General features: G+C 40.8%; 1 protein-coding gene across 1 annotated transcript in view; it reads right to left on the bottom strand.

The window, feature by feature from the left end:
- The window catches only part of APBB2 (amyloid beta precursor protein binding family B member 2), a 360,396-nt gene that overhangs the window by 174,908 nt on the left and 159,127 nt on the right, over positions 1-26,361 (bottom strand). Inside the window, 3 exon segments of the mRNA XM_021701683.1 lie at positions 7,082-7,730; positions 7,732-7,898; positions 19,792-19,861. Of these exon segments, the coding sequence (XP_021557358.1) occupies positions 7,082-7,730; positions 7,732-7,898; positions 19,792-19,810 (835 nt within the window). The 5' untranslated portion in view covers positions 19,811-19,861.

Genomic DNA, 26,361 nt, shown 5'->3' with positions numbered 1-26,361 from the left:
AGTGGGGGGAAATTACAAATTAAACTTCTTTCGTGATTAATTGAAAAGAAAAGAAGAAAAAAAGAGATTCTTTACTTTTTAACACCTCTAAGGGCAATGCCTTCCTCAGATCTCCATCTGATGCCTATTCAGTCCCCAGCACAGGTAACTTCAAGTACCTGACTGTCCACATCCCTATCAACTGAAGTTTCCTCCTCTGAGCATCCTCTACCCCAAAGCCCTCTGGCCCCTCACAGTCCCTTCCTGGTGCATTTGAATCTATCTATTATCTTGTGCTCACTACCAAACTATTAGACTTTTGCTACCATTCATTTCATTATATTTATCTTTTTGTTTCCTAAAGTATAATACTTTAAAATGAAAGAGCGGGGCGCCTGGGTGGCTCAGTTGGTTAAGCAACTGCCTTCAGCTCAGGTCATGATCCTGGAGTCCCGGGATCGAGTCCCACATCGGGCTCCCTGCTCGGCAGGAAGCCTGCTTCTCCCTCTGACCCTCCCCCCTCTCATGTACTCTCTCTCATTCTCGCTCTCTCAAATAAATAAATAAATCTTTAAAAAAAAATAAAATAAAATAAAATAAAATGAAAGAGCAACCAAAAACTATCTTGAACATTTAAGGGAATACTTTTTTTCTTGTCTAGAACTTTTCAAAATACCTAATTGAGCAAAATCATTTTCTTCCCTAAGTTCATGGGGTAAGATAAGAAATATTTTTATATGTCTTACCCCCAGGGTACGAAAATCTAATTTGGAAACCACATCATCTACCCCAGAACACAGTGTGTCCAAGCTATTCTGGAAACATCTCACATCTGTCTTCTTGAATTCCTCCTGTCACATCATGGAACTCTCAACTGAGAAGACAAGACAGGAAGGCTAGTGAATCACCAAAGGGTATTTAAGAGATTAAAATTAATCCAGTAGGGCAAACCAGCTGAAAATAAGGCCTTTCCTATATCCTGGAATTAGTTTTTTAAGGGATCGGAGCTTTTGAAAAGCAATTTAAAAATCATTTATAGTTGAAATTACCAGAAAACAAGCGACAAAGATTGAACATTTAAACGAAGTTTCTAGAAGAGTTAATAGTATAAACTTATCCAAAGTTCTAGCCCTCTTAAGCTAGCTAAAGCCAGAAATAAGAAGAGTTGCCAATTATGTCGACATAATTAGGTTGGTGCCTTGGCTTTCCCCCTCACCAGCTATCCAGCTTGCCAAAGAGGTCCACTTTGCTTGCCTTAATACTGGAAACCAATCAATGCATGACATCAAAGGATTCAAACTCTCGAGCAACATGGATCAATCTGCAACGCAAGGTGAAGTGTAAAGGCAAATGTAATCGAAACAGCCCTTTTCCTTGGCATGGGCCTTTCTGACTTGCAGACCTATAGCCTCAAATACAAGGAATGTTTGTGGCAGACTGAATGACCAGCCCCCATTCTCCATCGCTCCTAGGAGCCTGGAATATAAATCATCCTATCCAGGTGCTCTTCACAATTATGGTTTACAAGCCGTGTTTACTTTTTCTGTTTCTATAGGTGTGCTTGATGTAGCAACCCTCAGAGACCATGCAAGTTTATCATCCAGCTCCAGCTACCCAACCGGCAACGAGATAGCACTTATGCAGCCTTTTATTATGTCTTACGTTCTCTTTGAAGGGGCTCGTATCCACACATAATGAAGACTTGGCTCCTGCTTTCACGGAGCTCTATGTCTAAACGGAAAGTTTCAAGTGAGGTCACAAACTGCTGAGGTGAACATGATAAAAGAAATCTGAAAACATTCTTTTGGGTAGCGAGAAAGGACTTTCAATAACTCAGAGGGTCTTGAAAGGTTTCACAGAGGAAATAACATTTGAGCTACATCTCAATTTTTTATAAGAACAGAAAAATCCAGGGCACCTGGGTGGCTTAGCCAGTTAAGCTTCTGCCTTCAGCTCAGGTCATAATCTCAGGGTCCTGGGATCGAGTCCTGCGTCAGGCTCCCTGCTTACAGGGAGCCTGCTTCTCCCTTTGCTCGTGTTCTCTCTCGCCATCTCTCTCTCTCTCTCAAATAAATAAAATCTTAAAAAAAAAAAAAAGGGATGGAAAGATCCTCTAAAATATAATTTTCCATTTTCCAGATTTTCAAGGTAACTACCACACACACCCAGCTGAAGATTAAATCTCACATATTCAGGCTCTGGAGGTCACATACCTATGTCTCAAGACTATGGTACAGTGGAAAAACACGGGATGCTGTGTCTGAATACATTGGTTCAAGTCCCACTATGGCCACGCGAGTACGAGAAAGTAGCATGAACAAGATTCTATGGACACATAGTAGGTCCACAGAATTTCACTGTGCCTTTCCTATAACTGTTTTTTCAACCTCACCTATTCCGAGGCAACTGTGTCAATTACGTTATAAAATATGTCCCCAACATCAAAATCAGACGTTGACAGAGCTGTAACATCAAATGATGTACTGACTACATCAGGGCCATGTGGGGATATGTAGATGGCCTCCAGTTTTATTTAGTTAATCATTATTTATTTACTAAGTTCACCTGCTGTATTTCAGGCATTGACAATACAAATACAAAGATGAAGACAGACCAATCCCTGCCCTTAGGGTGCAGAAAGTCCTAACTAAAATCAGAGTCCAAAATATAGGCAAGTCATAATTAAGGAAGAAGCAAATTTTTCCATCCCACTGCTGCAGTGATAATGGTGATCACTAATAATAATAAGCACTAATATTTATTAAACTCTTGGTATATGCCAGCCATTGTTCTAAGAGCCCTTTGAAGATGCTCTCACTGAATCCTCACAATTGATCTATGCCAGACCCTATTATCACGCCCACTTTACACATGATAGGCTATGTGAACTGCCTGCCTCTAACCAAGCTGAGATTCAAACTCAGGAAGTTGAGTCTAGAGCCCATGTTCTCAATGATAAGTTAATGATGCATAAGGCCCAAAGTCACACCATCTAGATTTTGTTTTCTCTGTGTATATCCTGCCTTTGTCCACATTAGTAATGAACCTAATGTCGGCATGGCTAGTCCACAAGATCCACCCAGTTTCATACTCTGTATCTTTGATTTTAGTAAGCCCCAATTAAACCTAAGTTACATGTTGGTACCAACAAGGCACTGAAACCTGTACCCAGGAAGCATCAGCATGTATCTTTCAAAAGTTTTCATGAAACAAACATAAACCAGCAGGTGACTAACAGAGAGACGACACACAATCTGACCAACCTACACTTATCTGAGTCACCGTGCTTACCTGGGGCCACGGAGGGAACCGTATTTCTGGCAAAATGCTAACAGATCACAAGTTCTCACATTCAAATACCAAAATGGGATGTAACCCTTTCTTTTAGAATCAGGGTCAAGGCATTTCTTTGAACTTTGGTAAACTCCTATGAAACTCAGTGATTTCACAGATGCTGTTCTTTTTCCTAATCGGCTCTTGTTTTCTCAGAGGACAGACTACACAGGAGGAAAAGAGAAGCAACATATTGTATACATTGATTGATGGTGCAAAAAAAAAAGTTACCAAAATGCTGGAGGGGGCAATTCAGAAAGAAAGAGAACGAGAAAGAAGTCAATCTCTGGGTTAGGCAGTGCATTTTATTTTATAAATAGCAGTCTAACTTGGAAAGTATGCCCCGAAGGTAGAAATGAGTCTGTTCTATTTTTCTCGGCTCCCCAAAGCACAGTCTGCAATCCAAAGATAACTGTATCATGATTTAGTCATAAAACACACACCACTGTGATGGGTATTTACTTAACACACAGCAGATAAGCAAATATATACACTCGGCAATGCAGACTAGTATGCATGTACTATGTGTAATGGCGATGCATACCAGCATCTTGCAAAAATTTGCTCTTATTTCTTCTTTTCTTTCAACAGTTAGCATTTGTGTTTATTATATACATAAACATGTATATACTATATGAAATGTATAATAAACACTGATTTTACCATTGTAAGTGAAACATACAATGTTTCATTTAAACTGCTCCTGATCATTGTAAACACTAACGGTATGTTTCAACGGACAGACAGAAACCAAGAGAAATACAAATGCTGAAAATTCGATGATTTTATTTTACTCACTAATTTATGTGGCGGTCACTACCTGAAACTCGGAAGTGTGATCCTGAAGTAAAGAGGTTTCGTTTCAGTAGGAGTTCACAACTGGCTATGAGGAAATTCCAAAAGAATTCCCCAAAACTATTGATATTAATATTTTGAGACCTTGCAGCATGCTGAAATAAGTACAGAGATCCCAAAGTGACCATATGTTGAACAACAGCACAGGTCTGGGGGCGCCTGGATGGCTCAGTTGGTTAAGTGGCCGGCCGACTCTTGATTTCAGCTCAGGTCATGGTCTTAGGGTCACGGGGTTGAGCCCCGTGTCAGGCTCCGTGCTCGGTGGGGAGTCTGCTTGGGATTCTCTCTCTCCCTCTTCCTCTCCCCCTCACCCTCGTGCTTTCTCTCTAATAAATAAATCTAAAAAAAAAAAAAATAGTACAGATTTGGTTCTTAAGCATGTTTTTAAAAAACTCAATCTTGCTGCTTTAGAGTCACAGCTAACACACTCTTTTGAGCGTATCTGACTCAAAATGTCTATCCTTAGCCACCCATTAAGGGACATCACCATATTGTCAATCTTCCTTTAAAACGTGAAGGTCTTCAAAACTGGCTTTAAGAGAGGAGAATGAACGTATCTTCTCCCCTTGTGTCAAGAAAGCTCTAACTCAGTTCCCATGATGTGCCAAGCACCAGAGAAACACAACAGAAAGTGATGCCAGGCCATTGAGCGAAGGAGCAGTGAGCAGAGGGGAGCCCAGGAAGGTGTCCCAGAGAGAGTCAGAGCGAGCAGAGTACATGTGTTCAGCCTGCATTCCATGCTCCCCACAGACCCTTACTGACACCCACACTCAACCAGAGAAGGGGCTGTGGACAGAAACGATCCAAACACTCAGCGGTGAGGGAATCATTAAACAAACCATGGAGCTTGAATATTTTGAGAACTTGCCGCATGCTGAATTAAGTACAGAGGGTGGAAAAGCATGCCTGATACTTAAAAAACCTGAGGTAAAAAAGCACTGCATCCTCATATGTGCTGCTCTACAAAATACATACGTAAGAGGAAAAAGCAAACCATTTGTAAAACTCTCTCTTGTAATTTTTTTCTTGTTTTACCTTTTTATTGCAGATAATATTAAAGGATACAAAATTAGAGAGGACAGAATATTAAACCATTATGTACCTATCTTTAACAATTATCAGCTTAGGGGCAGTTTGGTTTCTTTCTTTCTTTTTTTTTTTTAATCTCCACCTCTATTATTTTGGAGAAAATCCCATACACAATATTATTTATATTAGTATACATTTTATTACATTATATCTATTATACTATTATATATTAGTACGTATCTCTAAAAGATAAGGATTCTTTAAAAATATCATTATCATAAAATTTGGGTAAATCTTCAAATTTATTATAAAGGTGGGTATATGCCTAAAATGTTTTCTGAAAGGAAATATTTAAAAAAAAAAAAAGGAAGAAGAAGAAGAAGACAACAACAGTGGCCATCACTGGGGAAAGGGGCTAGAGTGAGGAACAGGGGAGACTTTACTGTTCATTTAACACCATGCAGTAAAATTTGAAATTTGCCTCTAACAGAAAGCACCGTGCCTGGGAGAGCAGTGGGAAGACTGTCAGGAGGGGGGGAAGACAATGAGGTCTTGGTGGCACTGCTAAAAACAGCAAGTGGACTTTGGCTGGGAGAGACTCAAGGAGTCCTTGATGTAGATTCCAATACAGGGTCCATCCGCTATAGGATATGAATCCTCTCAACGGGTAAAAGGTAATAGCTGTGAATTCAGTAACATTACTAAACATAATTATGCTTCCAGTAATGTGCAGGTCTAGACATTTATGAGATGAAATGGACTCATCTCAACCTCCCTACTGCCATCTCCAGCTACAGCGGGCTGATGAAGTCCATCAGCTAAAGTAACGCGATTTTAAAGGGCACTTCAAAAACACTGTTTCGTTTTTTTTTAAAAAGTTAATGTCTTCACTTTCTCCTTCTCTTTTCCTTATCTAAAGCCCTTGTAATTTCTCCGCCTTATAGGTTGCAGAAATGTTATTTCCTTCCATGGTGGTGCTGTTATATTTACAGCACATTAACAGGGTCTTGGAACCCACTATGGTAGGAGCTGGGTTACTGGGTTACGTTAGAGAAATAAGCCTTTGTGAGTGCTTGCTTACACTGAATTTAGATACAACCAAGTGCTCCGCGTGTTTTAATCTTATCATCAGTATACTGGGGAAGCTATGAGAAGATGCAATTGAAAGTAGCTGGCTTTTAGAACCCTGTTCATTTCTGTCCGAACTGTGATTCCTCTGACAAATCTGAAGATGATACAGAGATAGACAAGGTCAAGAAAGACTGGTCTCAATTAGACTAGTTAAAATCCTGAACTTCTGAATATATTAAAAGAAAAAAACAAACACACCGTTTTCTTACTTTCAAATATCATATGAACAAGGCTAATAACATGTTCCCCAGTAAAGGTCAAAGGGAAATGTCTATAATAAGTAGACTTTTAAACTTTGTAAACTTCTAACTTTTCATTAGTTTGAGCATAAATCCGTTCCGAGAAATTTAAAATAGTTGGTTCTTTTAATCAAGCTATATGCTGACCCCTGCAACTGTATTTCTTTTCTTATTTTGCTGAACAAAACCCAGTATTTCTAGATAGTATATTGAAATAGTTCACTTAAGCACTGGCATTGTAATTTCTAAACAGATGATGTTTTACTGTACTTAACACCAAGGACCCATTTGTTTGACAAAACTGCCCACCAGGACAAGCAACTGATGTAAGAACCAAAATGAAACCACTGAGAAATCTATTTTCCACACAAACTGCCTAATTTTACCCCAAGAGGCTTAATGTTCTTCTCTGCCCACAAATGGACTTTTTTGGTCGGGCTAGAGATTGATTCCATCAATAACTGAACACACCCAAAGGAAGTGCCACATGAGTCTACACCCTTTCCCGGGGGTACCTGTTTCATCCGGGGAACTGGGTGAGGCACTGTCTTGGGACAGTGTTGTCCAGCTGGACTCCTCATCGCTCGGTGCCAGGTTCTGGATCCGGTGTAGCGCACAATCAGTTTTGGCCCCCGTTTTAGGATGATCCTTCTTGGTCTCTGGGCTGGATGACACTGTGGCCACTTGGCCATCTTCAGGGCTGAACTGGGCTTTGTTTGGTTTCTGTGGCAGCACCTCGCCATTCCCAATGATGGTGGAAGCCAGGCCCTGGCCCAGCTGGGACTTCTCTTCCACAACCCCGTGCTGGTTGCCCGAGTTCTGCTCTAGGTCTCTGGTTGAGGTTTCCAGGTCTGCATAGTAATTTAGGAAGCTCTTGGTTCTCCGTGGTTGGGAGGGTAAAATTTCACAGCCTGAGGAATCACACGGGTGGGGCTCTTTGCCCTCTAACTTCTCAGAAGTTATGTTGATGACCGCCGTGGGGCTGACATTTTTGTTGGGGTCCTGCTGTCCTTGTTCTGCAGCCTTCCGGAGCTGGTTCTCCCCATTTTTCACCAGCTTGATGTTGGCAGAGCCGTTTCCCAGCAGGGGCTGTGCAGCTGGATCAGAGAGGCCCATCGCCACCTGGATGTTAGTTAGTGCATATTTTTTCCTGCATTTGGGGGGGCGTGCTGTTCTTGGTTTCGGTGTGTTTTATCTCCGCATTCAACAGTTCATTATGGGAGGAACGGAGATGAAGGGTATTTGGTGGTGTGGCCGGGCTGTTTCGATTCGTGATGTCTGTGGCTCCGCTGCTGGCCATAAACCCTGCCACGGTGTCTACACCCGCGTCAGCTGGAAACAAAGAAACTCGTCGTTAGCTGCCTGACATGATTAAACTGCTTGGCATACAGTGAGCCAACATTTTTATACAAAAAAATTGGAAGAGTTAATGCTTCCATTGCATACATTCTTTTTTTTTTTTTTTTAAGATTTTATTTATTTATTTGACAGAGAGAGACAGAGCCAGAGAGGAACACAAGCAGGGGGAGTGGGAGAGGGAGAAGCAGGCTTCCTGCGGAGCAGGGAGCCCCATGATGGGGCTCGATCCCAGGACTCTGGTACCATGACCTGAGCCAAAGGCAGACACTTAATGACCGAGCCACCCAGGCGCCCCTCCATTGCATGCATTCTTATAGAACTGACCCATTTTCCTCTTTATTCATAAATTAAATAGGAACAAATAAAAGGCTTAATGTGGATACACAAAAGCCAATTTATAGAAAAGCTAAGAGGTCTAAGGGTCCAAAGTTTATTTAGCATCTCCCTTTTGCATTCATATAAAAGCATTTTTCTTCTGGTCATTATTCACAACCTTGAAAATCACCCCCTTTCTACACATTCACACCACAATTCTATTCTGCAGTTCCTTTGGGCAACAAAAAAAGTTGCTCAAAAATCCTCTGGGGCTCCAGCTTTCTTAATTAACCTAAAAGGTCACTGTTCATTGATGCACCATACATCCAAGGTCATTTTTCTCAACCATGTTTGGAAATTGCGTTCCGAATGCCTGGAAAAGCCAAATCTCCATTAGAGTTTGCTAATAATTTTGTGAACATTTTTGACCTGGGCTTAGTATTTGTACGAAACAGACATTTTGGAGAAATGGCTCAGTTACTCGAGAATGTACATACACACACACACACACAAAACTATTACTAATAATGCAGCCTTGAGCCCTTGGCTACTGCCGTGTTAGAGCCCCCATAAGAGTCTGAATACATTCCACTGAATTAAAATACAGACTCAGCTGTTCGCAGTCCTCATGTGCCCTTACAGGACTCCTAGGAAACCACCTGACAGTTGCATTTATCTCAAATATTGTTCATACCATCAATGATTTATTCCATGTGTCTCTTGCTAGGAGGAAAGAAAGGTTACTCAGACTAGAAGGGAATAAAATTCATCAACAAGAATTCCTAAGGTTTCACATTTCTCAGTCTATGAAGAATGACCCCTTTCTTATCTGATCCTTTGCCCTCCACAGAGACTTCAGTGAGTTTACACCAGCAAATGAACCAAAGCACAGCTCCTAACATTCCTAAAATTGTATTGTGACAACTCCCTCTTCCACCCCCAGGCAAAACAGGGACCTTCCCCAGCAGAGGAAGGTAAGAATGATCTTCCTTTTGGGAGCTTAGAGGTATTCCTTTCTATCATCAAATACTCAGAATCACCTACTTTAGGAAAGAGTCACCCACTCATCCTGGAGTCTGTGTGCTTCTAGAAAGGTCGGCAACATATGCTGTAGGCAGTGCCCACATTTATAACGCAATGACCATGTGGCCTACAGAGATAGTTAAGGGCTGTAACCTGAAGTGGTTAAACCTCGGACCCCATTCTTACAGAAGTGTTATTTATCAGGACTCCTGCTTACCCAGCAACACAGCTAAGCACCTGGGCTTCATTTTATAGGAAAAGAGAATCTAGTTTGTTTCTCCCTTTTAAATAATACTCTGATGACTAAATTTTTTATTTATTTTTTTAAGATTTTATTTATTTATTTATTTATTTGACAGAGAGAGAGAGAGACAGTGAGAGAGGGAACACAAGCAGAGGGAGTGGGAGAGGGAGAAGCAGGCTTCCCGCTGAGCAGGGAGTCCGATGCGGGGCTCGATCCCAGGACCGTGGGATCATGACCTGAGCCGAAGGCAGACGATTAATGACTGAGACACCCAGGTGCCCCGTGATGACTAAATTTTTAAAAATTATACTGTTCTAACTTTACTACCATTTTCATGTATTCCAATTTAGAATTCACCCTCACTCAAGAGTGGCACTTGATATGAAAGGGCTCACCTTGAACCCACATGAAGTTTTCCCTGCGACACTTATCTATAACATGGGCACACAAGAGAAAACTCTTGGTTATTCAGAATGACATTACTATGAGAAAGTAGGAAATCTTTGGCTTTTTTAAAGACATCACAGAAAAATTTCTATGAGGCTATTTTATGATGTCAGGTACTATATTCTAGCAATGTTATTAGGGAGAAAGTTTTATTTACTTTGTTCATAACCATAAACATTTTCAGAAAGAATACTATCAAAATTTCTAGGTGATTAAATAGCTTTTATATCCTAGGTGTGACAGATAAAAACTTTAGCCATGTTCTCATTAGCCTTCTGGATCCCACTGTCCTCCCTATGTCCTTTGTAACTCTTCTGTGTGCTAGAAAACACGAAGGGGAGGTTTGGGCGAGTTACATTAGAACAACAGGACCATCCTGTACAAAACAGGTCTGTTTGTGCTGTTTTTGTAGATCAAAGCCTGAACATAGTTTGAGTGTGTTTTAGATATTAAATGATGGTATCATCTGAGAGCAAAATCAAAGGTTCACATCTAGAACTCAGGCAGCCAAGTTAATGCTATGAAGTACACGGTTGTCTCTAGGAGTTAACTATCAGCTAGGCGGTCATCTGGGGTCAAAAGAAGTAGGCAGAAGTTGCAAATTCCTAGAAAGACCAAGGCTTCAAAGAAGGAGGCCCCTGAAAGTGGGAGGCAGTGCCTGTGAGGATAAGAACAGAGAACTCAGGGCTAGGGAGACAAGGCTACTTACTAGCTCAGTGATCTAGGACACGAGACCTTCAGCGTCCTTTTCTGAAAAATGGGGACATTAATAGCACCTGGTTGTTGTGAGGATTAAAATGAGAAATGCATGCAGAGAGTTTAGTATAGTACGTAACAATAAATGTAAGCAACCCTCATCCCTTTACAACCAAGGGACAGAGCACAGGGTTGCCTGCCAGGGCCCCCAAATTTACCACCTGATTTGCTCCAAGTGATAGAAACGGTCCTGTTGTATGGACACAGAGAAAGTAAACAGACTAACAAGATGGGATAAAGACGTTGGGTCCAGAGGGGTTTAATAATAGGGGAAAAAATTCCTCAGTGTAAGAGAAAGGAGGTTTGTGTTTCTTTTTTAAAGCAAAGAAAATCTTACAATGTGTCTTTAAATCTTTTATTTGGCTGTTTTCTTTGGAGTCTAAAAGCTTCAGAATAAGTCCAAATTCTTTGATATAACAGATAAGTTAATTAAACTCTCCATCTCTTTCCTGTAAAATCATGATAGTAATAGTAACTTCACCTCACTGAGTTTTGTCAAAAACTAAGAGAGATGGCTGTCAAGTATTTAACCTAATGGCTGGCATACTGTTAGGGATTAATACTATTTTACAGTTCCTTCCTTCCTCACACACTTTTGTCTCTGATCACCATACCTCAGGCCACCACATTTATTGAGCACTTTCTTCTTGCCAGGCACCATGCTGGGAATCGGGAAACCAAGACACACAAGATCCAACCTGCTAAGTGCTTTCAGTCTTGTTGAAGACAAATACACAATAATGTGATAAAAATCAACCAGGATGGGAGTTGGGGGAGCTGCAAAGAAGTAAGTGGTCTTCCCACCTCAGTCTGGAGAGGATCTGAAGGTAAGATGGTGGACCAGCATTTGGGGAGTCTTAGCAAATCAAAACATAAAAGGAAATGTGGTAAAGGGGAGGAAGAGTCAGGCAGAGTCCTACAAGACATGCTCCAAGGGTTTGGACTTGACCCGGAGGCAGAGAAGAAGATTAAGCACTTCAGTAGCATGAAGGATGAATCTGAGGCTGAAGAGAAACACAGAGAGAGAGGGAGGGAGAGGAAGAGAGAGAGACAGAGAGAGAGAGAGAGAGAGAGAGGGAGAGGATGTGCGCTGGTGTGTGTGTTGTATTCCTTTATGTGGTGGAGGGAAAGGGCAACTTTCCTCCAGCATGTTCTCCAAGATGACCCTGGTGAAAAGGCATTAAAGAAGCAACATAAATGAGGCAATTAAAATATCAGTGGTCACCAGGGAAAGAGCAGAATGAGGTAGACAGAGGGTCTACCTAAGCAAAGAGGCAGGCTAGCCCCATCTTCATGCCCTTCCATTTGGTGTTAGTGTCTGACTCTGACATTGATCAAAGAGAAGGCAAACACAGGCATGGAGACCACCTGGAAAGCTACCATAAATCGTCCAATCAAGGCAGTACGGAAAGAACAAGGTGGGCATGAGAGACTTAGGTATGGCGGGGGAGTGGGGAATCTTTCCTTCTCACTGCCATCGTGCTGACTCTAGTCATTGATCTCCTGACCAGGGCATGAAGACAAGGCCTCCATTAAGCAGCACTGGCTGATTATAAGAACATGGACAGCTTCTGTCCCTAACAGCTTTGGGAGAATGGCAGAGGTGGGCAGCGAGTGACCTTCAAGGAACTTCACTAAAAAACAAAGTGGGGGGGAGAGAGGAGAAGCTGGAGGATGATTTGGGGTCATAGGAAGGCATTTTTGTTTTTTAAAGAATAGAGTCTTCGTGATGTTTAATTGCTTATAAGCTGGAAACACAGAGGGCAATAGAGAAGGGACAAATGGAAACACAAAAGAGGGACAGACGAATAAGGGAGAATCCAGGTGATGAGAGGAGGGACCACAGCAGACATGAGAGGGTCAGCCTTGCCCAAGACAAGGGCTACTTCTTCAGGAGGGAAGGAAGGAGAGGGCGGATGGGTGGGGACAGGCACATACACCCCCGCGGTGACACCAAGCCGAGGGAAAGCAGAACTGACAGCCTCAATTTTCTCTGTGAAAGGAAAGTCTTCCCCTGAGGGGAAGCAGGCTAGGGGAACATAAGGAGAGGAACAAAGTCCAGAAATAGTCACGTGGGAGAAACACAGAGTTGGCGACTTTTTCTAAAAGAAATGTGAAGTTTGATGGCATAAGAACAGACACACAGATCAATGGAACAGACTAGAGAGCCCAGAAATAAACCCATGCATGTATGGCCAATTAACTCATGACAAAGGAGCCAAGAATATACAACTGAGAAAGGACAGTCTCTTCACTGAAGGGTGCTGGGAAAACGGGACAGCCACATGCCAAGAAATGAAAGCGGACCCGGTCCTTGTCCCACACACAAGCACTAACTCTAAATGGATTAAAGACTTGAACATAAGACTTGAAACCGTAAGATTCCTAGGAGAAAACACCGGCAGTAAGCCCCTTGATATGGGTCTTGACAATGGTTTTTTGGATTTGACACCAAAAGTAAAGGCAACAAAAGCAAAAATAAACAAGCAGGACTACATCGACCCAAAAAATCTTCTGCACAGCAAAGGACACCATCCACAAAATGAAAAGGCAACCTACTGAATGGGAGGGGGAAAGAAAGACACAGTCACAGAGGGGGACAGGATTAAGGTGTCGGATGTGGGGAAGTGAACAAATGAGGAATGCATTCTGGGTATGGCCTGGGGAGGGCAGGGAATGGAGCCGGGAAGGGGATGGAGAGCTGGGAGGAAAAGGCCAAGGGATCGGAGGGCTCCAAAAGGTCAAGGAACAGGTGTTACAGGAACAAGGAAATGTTTTCAACCCCAGCTGCATGAATCCCTTGGGGAGCTTTAAAAAAAAAGTACAGAAGGCTAAGACCCACTCCTAACGACACCCCCAAAGATTCTGATTCAGTCAGCCTGGGATTGGGCCCCGTAAGGGTGATTCCAATGCGTGGCCAAGGCTGAGAACCACTAGAACCAGGTAATGATTTCAGAGGCACTTGGGACGCTCTGATCATGCCCGTCCCCCCGTTCCTTATCTTTGCGCACATCTTCGGCATCCTTCCCTCCTATCTGGCAAATTTCTATTTCACCCTTAAGATTCAAGGTAGGTATCACATAGTTGTGAACAGTCTTCTTGCCCCTCCAGGCGGATTCCAGGGCTCCTTCTTCTACACTCCCAAACCTCCCTACACTTATCTCTATGACAGCATCATTCCCATTGTGTTATTTTTGCCCTGTTGAAGTTTCCCATTAGACTGTGACCTCCAGTGACCAGAACAGAAGCACAGCACACAGTAGGTACTCAATGCACGTTTGTAGAATAAATCATTGAATACAGTGAAAAAAAAAAAAAAACCACCAGTGTTTTGTTAACATCTCAAGAAATGTTTACGTTAAAAGTCTAGCTTTTCTCAGGCTTTTATCCCAGGTAGCATCTGTGCAGGACTTAAACTAAAATCTTTCAAGAGACTATCCAGACCGATTTATTTTACTCCTCGGTCTCGGCTCAAGAAAGTTCTTGTTCAATTCTGCCATAACTCCCTAAAGAAGAAAAGGCTATTTAGAGTCAAAAGTACATGTGTCGTGACCCAGAACAGACTGGTATACTTCTCTACCAGACCTGATTTCTCATCAGCTGTCATCCTACCAGCTCCAAGTTTTCCAGGCTGAGCAGAGGCTCTGGTACACACGGCCCAAAGCTCCTGTCACCACCGTGCCCCCAGCACCTAATTCCGGGCCTTCCTCTGTTTCCTCCCTTCCTCATATTTGCCACCGGCATCATTAGTAACAATCAACAGAAGAGAATTACATATGCTGGGAAAGAGCAACGCAACAATAATGTAAATACTAAAAATTATGGAGGAAAACTAACGCTCTAGGGATATAAAAATGAAAGGATGACTATCTTCCTCTTCTGCCCGGGGACCACTCCCCCTCACCCAGCTTTTGCTTTCACTATTCTCCACGTAAGACTTTTTAGCCTGCTTTTCCTGATACTAGTACTATATTGAGACTCAGAAGTTGGTGCTTCCAAGCCACTTCCATTTATCTTTGCCTCCCATGATCTTACTACAGATTCGAGATCAAAGACCACTTGGTCTAATACTCCCTATAAATTGGGGGGATGGAGGGAGTTAAATCCATTGACACGTGGGCTAGACCCTACGTGAGAATTCATGGCATTGCCAGCCTACATTTCCCAGACTAAAGGTATCGGAATAGCCCTTCGTGAGTTTCTTATCCTACTGAATTCTCTTAATTTTCCTTGAAGTATTCCTCCAGTAAATCGCATTTCCCCTTTCCACCTCCTCCACGCCTGCTTTCAGGCCCGCATCACTTACTGTTTCTTTCTAAATCTACAAGCATAACGGCTCTGCAGTCTAGCCTGACACATTTTGCCCTGTATCATTCTAAAAACAAACTGATCATGTAGCTCTCCTGCTTAAAACCATCTACTGGCCCCCTGGTATTCAAATTCAGCTCACTCTACAACCACTTCAAATTCCCCTATGCTAATCTCAGTCAACCCCTCCAGTCACATCTCCCATCACTGCACCCCCTCACCCCCCCATGTTCTCTACATCGCAGCTACAATCAACTTTCCTGACAATGCCCTCTCGACTCTTTTCCCCCTGCACAAGTTTGTCTCCTCTGCCTAGGAATGTCCTTTGCCCTCATCTCCTCTACTCCCCCCCCACCCTATATACCCTGCCTGAAAACTCCTATAAATGCTTCAAAACCCAGCTCCTTTAGCCTTCCTCTGATTCCTATACACAATGATGGCTGCCCCCTCCTCCACGCTAGGTACGTAGCAGGTTGTTCACATCGGCACTTCTATACTATACCATAAATATCAACTGAGATGTCTATCTCCCCTTCTAAATCGTAAGTTCCTTAAGGTTGGTGACTGTTTTATTCATTTTTTAGGATAGTTTTATTGAGATATAATTTACATATCATAAAGCTCACAGCCCCACCATTTTTCTTGGGGAATCAAACTTTCTACACTCTCATTCCTTCATTCAACAGAGTCTCTGGTATGCACAACCATGGAAAAGATATGGTTCTAACTGCTAAGATTATAGCAGTGAACAAAACTGACAAAATAAAAATACCTACTCTTGCGCAGCTTACATTCTAGGGGTTCAAGCCCAAGTGTTTCAGGCAGAGATGACACTGCCTCTTAATTTGTGGAAGACATGGCCCAGGCCCAGCCAGTCAGTAGCAAATCCCCATGGCTATGGTGACCAGCTCAAGGAAAAGCATGCGACCCACACAAAGCCAGTCCTAAGACTGTTGCCGGAATGATCCGAAAAGGGATGCTCTCTTTTTTCTTTTTCTTGAACTAGAAGATATAAGCCTAGAACTCTGAAGGGTCACCAACAAGAGGCAACCTGAGTTAGCATGGACCTATGAGCAAGTAGATCCATGAGACAGAGAGAGAGGAGGAAGCTCTAATGACGTTGTTGGAATCCCTAAAACAAGCCACACCTGAAACGTGATACCCCTAGACTTCTTGGGTATTAAAGTCAATTGATTTTTTGTATGTGTTTAAGAGTTTTCTCCTTTTAGCAACTGAAAAAAAAAAAGCTTTGTTAATAAATGGAGTACTTTTTATGAGTCCTAAACAAAATGAAGCCAGGATTCCTTAAATTCCATGGCTAACAAAGCTTTCCAGGAACCCAGAGTCACAAAGATCCCAGCACAGAGATGTGACCCCGTAATTCGGATGACATCCTAATATAAACCTATGCTGGAACCTGTAGTTAAACCTGCCCCCTCAGTTTCTCTTTTCTGAGACCTCTAGGCATCTGTCCAAGAAAAATTTTTGTCAGATTTTTGTCAGATTTTGTCAGGAAAAATCTGTCAATTTTGTCAGAAACTCTTCTCTCCATAACCTGCTGCTCTCCGTGTGCTCCCACGACACGCTGATAAAATTGGAAATTGACAAATGGCCCAGGGAAGCTCCATGTTTGCCCTGTTCATCAGGGAAACTTCACAGTTTCTTTACTTTCATTTTTCTGCTACACAGTTTTATTTCCACTGAGGAGTTAACAGCCAAACTTCTACCCTGAGGAATGTTGCCTTTTGAACTAGACCTCAAAGTATTAAGGAAATGAAATAACTCCTATTTTTTTTTTCTTTTAGGAAGGAGAGGCAAAATAAGGCTGGTTTCCTGAAATTACTCTTGAAAGTAAACCCTCAATGTGGCGAAAATGATAAGAACTTCTCTCTGAACAAAAGAGGCAAAGGTTATAGGTCACTGAGGCAGATAGATCACGGGATTTGGAAGTTTCTTTCTTTCTTTTTTTTTTTTTTAAGATTTATTTATTTATTTTAGAGAGAGAGAAAGAGCACGCTTGCATGTAAGCGGGGGGGGTAGGGGCAGAGGGAGAGAGGGAGAAAGAATCCTCAAACAGACTCCCTGCTGAGCACGGAGCCGGCCGTGGGGCTCGATCCCAGGACCCTGAGATCATGACCTCCTGAGATCATGACCTGAGCTGAAACCAAGAATCAGACGCTCATCCAACTGAGCCACCCAGGCACCCCTAACCTTAGAAGTTTCTAAAGCCAGAGGAGAGCAGCTTCACACAGCTGATTCACAGGGCAACTTCCCCAGGCTTTAGGGGAAGAGGGTGATTTCAACAGCTAGGTCTCACCCACCTAAGGGTTTCCCATGCCCACTCAACTTAATTGCCTGAGGATAGGCTTTGTTAAACATCCCAAGGGGAGCTGCGGAGACTCAAGAGAGATGTACCAGATACTTTTCTTCAAGAAACTGTCAGAGTGAGTAATGAGAAGAACAGTTATTAAACAAACTCACCATGGCTCAAGTAGGCAGAGAGTCTTATGAGAAAAAGGCATTTGGGATGAGGAAAGAGGTTTAGAGAAGCACCCCTGAAAAAGCACAGCTGAGCTGGGTCTTGAAGGGTAGGCAGGAGTCCACCGGCAGCCCAGGATGAGAAAGGCACGCCAGATGAGGGAACCTGGCATTCCAAAATCACCCCTGGCAAATGTGAAGATTAGCTGTTTTGGAAACCCAAGTCAGAATTTGTATATTCAAATAAGAATGAAGACCTTCAAAGCAGTCACCTTGGGACAGTATATGCTTATCCCAAGGATATTTTCTCCACTCAATTTCTAGGCCATTTTCATCGTTTAGAAGAGACTTAACATCTTTGGAAGATTAATGTATGTTTTAAATACAGCTCTAGATTTTTATGACCAAGTCTGATGAATATGGTCAATGATCAAGCTTGAGAATACTGGTTTAGGTGAGAAAAAGCAGGTGAGCGATCAAGTAATGAATGACAGGTTTTCTTGAGTAACTGACAAGCTGGGCCTCAAGTCAATTCCAACAGGGAATATAAAACAATGGCAAAATCCTTGAAATAGGGAACTATTAGACTATGTCACGGGCTAAGACCTGCTTGGAAGGGACTCCTGAGTTGAATCTTGAAGGTTCAAGAGGAATCTTCCAGGCAAATAATGGTGTATGTTCTGGGGTATGTTTGTTTTTTAAAAGGCTCCCTCTAGTCACAGCTCCCAAGAGTCGGGAAATGGGACAGAAGGCTACCTGATCTCAGTTACCAGTCCAGACTTTCCTGCACTAGCCGCTACCCGAATTTTCAAGTAAAAAATGATTGGACTATACACTCCACTGAAATAAGAATCCTGCTTTCCTTGTAAAACGTGTCACATCCTATACCAATACACAATAGTAGTAGCTGTCACTGAAAAACCCTGCTGGATAACGGTGTCATTATCTCTTATATAACTACCAGTGAATAAAAGCAATTTGAGTACTATTAGGAAGAAGGAATACATTAGCACAATAAAATATAAGTGACAGTAAGAAATTCCTAGAAGTTATTTGATTAGTTCACTTCCATTTAGAGGAAAACACATTTTATATACTTGCCAGCTTTGTTCTTAAGTTTCTATCCAGAGCCTATCTTGCCATGGAATAAAAAATTTTAAATGCTAAAGAATTCCTAAAAGGAATCATTCTCAACAATTTAAACTGAGTTTTTTAAAAGGACACATGTATTTGCCTTGATTTACCAAAATTAATATGCCTTTTCAAATATGTACTTACAAAGAAAATCTATTCCCTGCCCCTAAATTATCACAGCGTGATCAGATGGCCTCTAAGAATCGGCTCTAAGTTCCTAATTTTCCTGTGTGAATTTAGGCTTGTCACATTGTTTTTGGCTGTTTTGAATAAAAAAGGTATTACCTGTGGTTCATATATCTCTACTGAGCTTAGTGTTTATTCTCTTATGTTTTATTTAGTTTTCTGTTGAAACAGAACATGCAGTATTCTATAAAGGGGAAAACAGCTTGGATGTACTTCCAGAGTTTAATTACAGAACTGAGAGACTTTAATACCTGTTTGTCCATGGCTTAAACCTACTTACTTAAAAACTCAGAATTTGCTGCGTGGTTTGTATCCTAACAAATACAGATTCCACCAGATTCATCTTTCACTTGCAGTCCTATCCTCTGTTTAATTTAAAATGTTAACGCAATTACTTCTTCCTTATTATATTACTGTGAGGCGAAGAAGTAAATTCCACACCACATCGTGTATAGACTAGCATCCACCATGACACAAAGAAAGGATATACAATAAAATTAAGCTGGTTCCTTAAGGCCTGAATATAATCAGCACTAGATCGGGGAGAATACTGAATTGGGGAGTTCTACTCTAGACAAACCCAACAATGGCTAAGATGCTGTTTATGGAGACGTACCACCGACACCTCATTGTTCATACGTAAGTGTTCACAGGCTGCCATATGCAATGCTAGATGGCAAAACTTGACATAGCTTTAGTTTCCTGTTATAATCAACTAAAATATTTTTACATTATGCTATCATTATGCTGTTACTAGAGTCATGCAATTATTACGCAAATACAGGTAAGTCCAGTGGATTCTTCTATCTTACTTTAACGATCTACTTTCCTACATTAAGTGAACAAGAAAAAGCAAAAACATGTCATTTTAGCAAACCATGTTCAACATCAAAACAATCATCCAGCATATCTATTTGTTCAAGTTGTAATATTCAACCGCTTCTCTGCAATGAAACATGCGAAAGTGTGTCTGACCTGGAAGTACTTCGGACATGGGTCACGGGGTCGCCAGTAGTGGTGCAGGAACTAGGTTATAATTTGAAATCTGAAAAGAGGGATCATTGGAGAAATTAGAACCCTGAATAACAAAGCATAAAAGAAAAAAAAAAGCATAGCGTTGACAATTCTTCCAAAAGCTGTCAAAAACGTTAAAGTCAAATTTTTGTTTATTTATAGTTGGTCACAACACATTTGATTGAAATTTGAATTTCCGCTTAACCACATTTCCCACAAACATTTCTTGAGATTTTTTTTTTTTTCCATTCCAGGCTGCAGTTATCTATCTATCTATCTTGCTGTCTGTCTGTCTATTTATCTATGTGTCTCAACTTTCCAATGCTTTTTCTCATTAAAAACACACATTTCAGAAGGCGGTAAGGAAAAAACTGGTACATTTCACCACATAAAAATGTAAACATTCTGTCTGGGAATACAAAATGACTATAAACACAGTAAAGACAAAAAAACAAACTGAAAAAAAAATTAACACTACAATGACATAAAAGGGCTAACTTCATTTATATAGAAAGAGCTCCTTGACGTTATTAAGAATTTCCTTGAAGTTATTAAGAATTTCCTTGAAGTTATTAAGAAAAATATGAACAAGCCTGTAGGAAAATGAGCAAAGGACAGGACAGGTCCCAAGAGAAATGCAAATGTCTAAGAAACATATAAATAACTAACCTCACTCAAAACTAAAGAAAATGCAAATTTAAATAACAATGACTCACTAGGAAAAACAAAGTGGATCTACATGAGCTAATATGAAGAGGGCTTTAAGACATAACTAAGAGGTGAATAACATGCACAACAGGGCAAAATCGAATCTGAGTAAAATTTTTAAAAGCATATACCTGTATACATGCATATAAGTTCACACACACACATAAATACATACATCTACACGGAAAATTTCTTAAAAGAATAATAAAGAACCAGACACAGTCGTAAACTGCCAGTTTACCAAATTAGATACATAATAAGGAAAACTGAAAACAGACCGTGTTTTCAATGAATTGCTATCAGGAATGTCACTTAGAATGATAATCTATTATAATAATTCACATGCGGATACTGTACGATTCCACTTACATAAAGTACGAAAACAGGAAAAACTTATCTGTGTCAAGACAGTGGTTTACCCTGGAGGGCAGGAAAGGGGGAGCAGCAAGAGGGTAGACTCTGGGATGTCATGATGGCACTGGATACGGAAATTCATCAAGCTGCACCCTCACGCGCACATTTCTGTCTGTTTATTACAGTTACGTGAGGAGTTTTTCCTTAAAAAGTCAAATGTTGGCAGTTTTCTAAAGCATTATTCAAATTGTATAACTTTGTATCTGTGGAGACTAAATTCTATTCTAACCTTTCCAAACTAGTAACCTTTAATGGGCATTACACCCAACTTTATGATTCAGATAATGACCTGACAACTTGGTCTACTGACCCACAATACATTTTTAATTATATTTCCACACATTGTGGGTAAGGCTCATTACTCTGCTATAATTAAAAGGGTGGGTTTATTTTAAATTGTCCTGAAACAGCAAAAGATGCTTCCTCTATTCACCTTTGCTTTTGCCCTATACCCTTCTCAGCTCCTGAAAAGTATTTTACAATTCAATTTTCTTTTTTTTGTAAGTTTTTGTCTTCAGCGTACCTTAAGTTATAAGCAGAGACAGATGTGACATGATAGCTATTTCGAGACAATGAATGTTAATGAACAGAGAGAAAGCTAAGAAGAGGCATCCTTACAGGAGTAAAAAGGCTTAAGCAAACACCAAGAATCTAAGTTTTCAGTGCATCTACTCTTTAAAAAAAATTCCTTCTCCCCAACACGAAAGAAACTCCAACTTCTCTGAAGTTATGAATTGACATTCTGCTCATCACTTCCTATTTTAAATGGTCCTGTGCTATTATTATCTGACCAATATTTATTCCATACGTACCATGGGTAACGCTAGAACAGGGGATACTTCAGTGAACAAAAACACATTCCCCCTTCTCGTGGAACTTGCAGACAGACTAGTCAGGGAGATGGACATTAATCACAAAATTATGCTTATCAATGTATACGGGTATATAACCTGGAGGAAAAGAACTCAGTTCTCTGAGAAAATGGAATGAAGCAATGAAGGAGAGTCAGGATACACTTACTTCCTGGAGAAAGAGCAATTTAAATTGCAATTTGAGGACTAAACAGGATTTGGCTAGGTAAACATTTATTGAACACCTACCATGTGCAAGGAGTAAAGCACAAACATGCAGAGCTATTTTTCCCTAGGCATTTATCTCCTTGATGAATAAACCTAATCTGGTAAAAAGTTTCTAAGGACTTTGTGGCATGGACTACTTCTGCATAAAAAGTAACCTGAAAATACAAAAGCAGTCAGGTATGGTTTGAAGAATAATCTGTAGCTGAGGCACCTGGGTGCTCAGGCAGTTAAGCGACGGACTCTTCATTCTGCTCAGGTCGTGATCTCAGGGTTGTGATGTCGAGCCCAGAGTTGGGCTCTCCACTCTGTGGGGAATCTCCTTGAGTTCCCTCTCTCCCTCTCCTTCTGCCCCTCCCTGCCACACACCCATGCTCGCTCGCTCTCTCTCAAATAAATCAATAAATCTTAAAAATAATAATAATCATAATAATCTGTAGCCATGCGGTCCAATATGGTAGCCACTAGGGGCAACTGGAGCTACTAACATGTGAAAGATGACTAGTGCAACTAAGGAACGGAATTTCTCATTTTATTTCATTATAATTAATTTAAATCTAAATGTATATAAGAAATAAATCTAAATTTATAAACTGATACTTGACTCGTTAGGGGAACTTCTTCGGTAGGTGAATCTATTTTTTCAACTACACATTTTATGAAATCTAAATAGAGATCAAGTATTTCTAATGAAAATTCGGCATCCACATTGAGTGCTAGAAATGTAAACCACACTTGATTTTGAAGACTGCATGAAAAAGAGTAAAATCTCTCAATAATTTTAAAATATTGATTACATGCTGAAATGATATTTTGGATATATTGAGTTAGATGAAACACACTGTTAAAATTAATTTCACCTTATTTTTTTTTGGTAATGTGGTTACTAGAAAACTTCAAATTACATCTGTGGCTCATATTACTTTTCTGTTGGAGAAGAGCTGATCTAGGGAATGCAGACAGAGTCTAAAACTTTACCCTCCTCAAAATATTATTTACCTTTCCATAAGGCAAAGACAGACAGAGACACTCCCTGAGCTGTAAAGCTAGAGAAGGTCTGGGGCGCCTGGGTGGCCCAGACGTTAAGCGTCTGCCTTCGGCTCAGGTCATGATCCCAGGGACCTGAGATCGAGCCCCACATCGGGCTCCCTGCTCGGTGGGAAGCCTGCTTCTCCCTCTCCTACTCCCCCTGCTTGTGCTCCCTCTCTCGCTGTGTCTCTCTGTCAAATAAATAAATAAAATCTTTAAAAAAAAAAAAAAAAGCTAGAGAAGGTCTGCCAGCATCAGAACAGGTAACTGTTTCCACGAAATCACATACTGAGTTCAAAGACACCAGAGACTCGCATAGGCCACTAAAAGCTCCACGTTAAGAATACAGCTTTGATTTGATTTGATTTTTTAAGATTTTACTTATTTTTGAGAGAGAGAGAGTGCAAGTGGTGGGAGGAGCAGAGAGAGAGAGAATTTCCAGCAGACGCCCCACCAAGCACAGAGCCCAACTGGGGCTCGATCTCATGACCCTGAGATCATGACCTGAGCCAAAATCAAGAGTCAGATGCTTAACCAACTGAGCCAACCAGGTGCCCTCAGAATATAGCTGTGATTTTATTTTTTCATACAGATTTTATTTATTCATTTGAGAGAGAGCACGCGAGAGCATGCGCAAGAGGGAGAGAATCTCAAGGAGACTCTGCACTGAGCACGGAGCCCACGTGGGGCTTGATCTCAGGACCCTGAGATCATGACCTAATAGCTGATTTTAAAACAAAGCATAAAAACTAGGTAAGTGAAACACTCTAGTAACAACAGTTTCCTTCCAGCAGCGTTTTCATGTGTCCCTTTAATGAAAATCCATAATGCTTATACGCCTTGTGATAATGCCATTAAAGCTCATTAAATGTCCAACAGGACCACAGAAGAGTGTCCCCAAGCAGAAATCACGTAAGCACTACTAAACAAATGAATATGTGAATAAATAAATTAAATGCCCTCTTGTATTTGGTTCAGTATAAGGTCCTTTGTGCTTTTTTCCCCATTGGATATAAATATGTAAATTCAAAAAAAAATTTTTTTTTAAAGATTTTATTTATTTATTTGACAGAGAGAGACACAGCGAGAGAGGGAACACAAGCAGCGGGAGTGGGAGAGGGAGAAGCAGTCCTCCTGCTGAGCAGGGAGCCTGATGCGGGGCTCAATCCCAGGACCCTGGGACCACGACCTGAGCCAAAGGCAGACACTCAACAACTGAGCCACCCAGGTGCCCCTGTAAATTCAAAATTTTATATATTATCAATTCAATTTTTTCTATTATAATGATCCAAACCTCAATGGCTTTATTTTTGTCAATATGATATGTCCCTGACCAAGAATGCTATATCTCACTATAATCATGCCCTATGTGTACTGACTATTCTTTTTATTTGTGATACTGTATTTGTAATTTAGAATACTTTTTCCTCTTATTTTTATTGTGTTTTGCCTTTTTTTCAGTATGTAATTACACATTGTACCCATAATGTTTCAAGTAGGAAACAGATAACACAATCAAATTGAATAATTTGAGATGGGTTTAATTAAGGGATTATTTAAAAAAAAATTTTTTTAATTCCAAAAAAAAAGGTTGGCAGGTAGGAAAACCACAAGGGAGAATGCAGACTCCAGAGTGGCAGGAGCAAGTTACCACCCCTGGTCTGAGGGGCGAGAAAGCTGTGTGCAGAGAGGGCACTGCCCTACCTGGCCACCACCTGCAATGGAGGGTCACAGCCAGCTTTCAGCAACCCTGCACAAAACTGGGATCTTCTCCTGCTCTCACTGCCTGATCTTTTGACTATAAGGTTGAGAAACTATCCCGAGTAAGCTAAAGTTGTGTGTCATTCTTCTTTTTCTGAGAAATAGATGAAAACTCACGTGCATTCACCCATTTAGTTACAGCTCAAGTACTGTGTCCTTGATAAGATTTTCTTTGAACTAATTATTTTTTTTAAAGATTTTATTTCCTTACTGGAGAGAGAGAGAGCACGAGAAAGAGCACACACAGGGGGAAGGGGCAGAGGGAGAGGGAGAAGCAGACTCCTTGCTAAGCAGGGAGCCTGACGAGGCAGGACTCGATTCCAGGACCCTGGGATCATGACCTGAGCCAAAGGCAGATGCTTAACCGACTGAGCCATCCAGGTGTCCCTACCTAATTATTTTAATCACTCTTATCCCACACTAAACTTTGTACATATTTCTATTATTATACTTAACACATGACATTAAGTTTTTATTTTTATCTTTTTTCCTAACAGAGGGTACATTCCTTGAAGAAAGAGCTGCTTCACTTATCTTTACTTTATTATTTTTCATTGAGGTATAATTCACACAAAATTATATTAGTTTCAGTTGTACAATGTTATGAATCAAAATATTTGTATTATTGCAAAACGATCACCACAATACATCCAGTTAACAGCTCTCAACATACACAGTTATAAAATTTTTGTTCTTGTGATGAGAACTTGCTATGCACTTTTAAATGAAGTCAAAGAGGGACAAAAGAAATAAATAGAAATCAAAGAACTTCACTTTACCTGTCTTTCTTGAATATTCCCCCAAAAGTCTGACCAATTCTTCTCAACTTACCTCACTCTCTGTTCCGTCCACTCCCTCTTTAGACCTTTAGTTATGCAACCTTCACACAGTTCCAGAACTCCTGGCCCAGCCTCAGCCTAATTTCTCCAGACACCTCCTCCTAGATGTATCCATAATACCTGATACACACTGCTGTGTTCACAATCACTCCTTTATCCCAAAACCTCCAGAATAAAGTTCTTTAAGCCATTGACAATCTAATATCCAAATGACTCTGGAATCACTCATTTACTTAAATCCTTCATTACCTTCAAATAGTTACTTTCCCGGAAAATCTAACCCAGTGTAATCCTACCAGAAACAACACTCCCTCGCTATAACCAGTATTTTATAACATCCCTTTACTATCTTGAGTGAAATTCACAGATAAACAACCTATCTATACACATAAATTCCAGAAAAGGAGAAATAAAAGGAGAGATACATTTCAACAAGCACATTCTCGGACCTAGCTACACTAGAAGTCATAATGAACAGTCTTCAAACGCATTTATGGGTAGATTCACTGTAAGTTCAACAACTATAAATGCAAAGTCACAGAGGCGTGTATTTTGTTGTCAACCCAGAAGTCATGATTTGCAGCACTTGTGTCAATAACAGCAATTTCAAAATGCTGAACAACACTAAGAAAATTCCAAAAAAAAATGTTAAATACAAGTTATCTTACAATTAGGAGTTTCTACTTCTGGAAGATATAGTGTAT

This window comes from Neomonachus schauinslandi, chromosome 2 (genome assembly GCF_002201575.2).
Source record: "Neomonachus schauinslandi chromosome 2, ASM220157v2, whole genome shotgun sequence".
Classification (NCBI taxonomy): Eukaryota; Metazoa; Chordata; class Mammalia; order Carnivora; family Phocidae; genus Neomonachus; species Neomonachus schauinslandi.
This window is presented reverse-complemented; position numbering and strand designations above follow the sequence as displayed.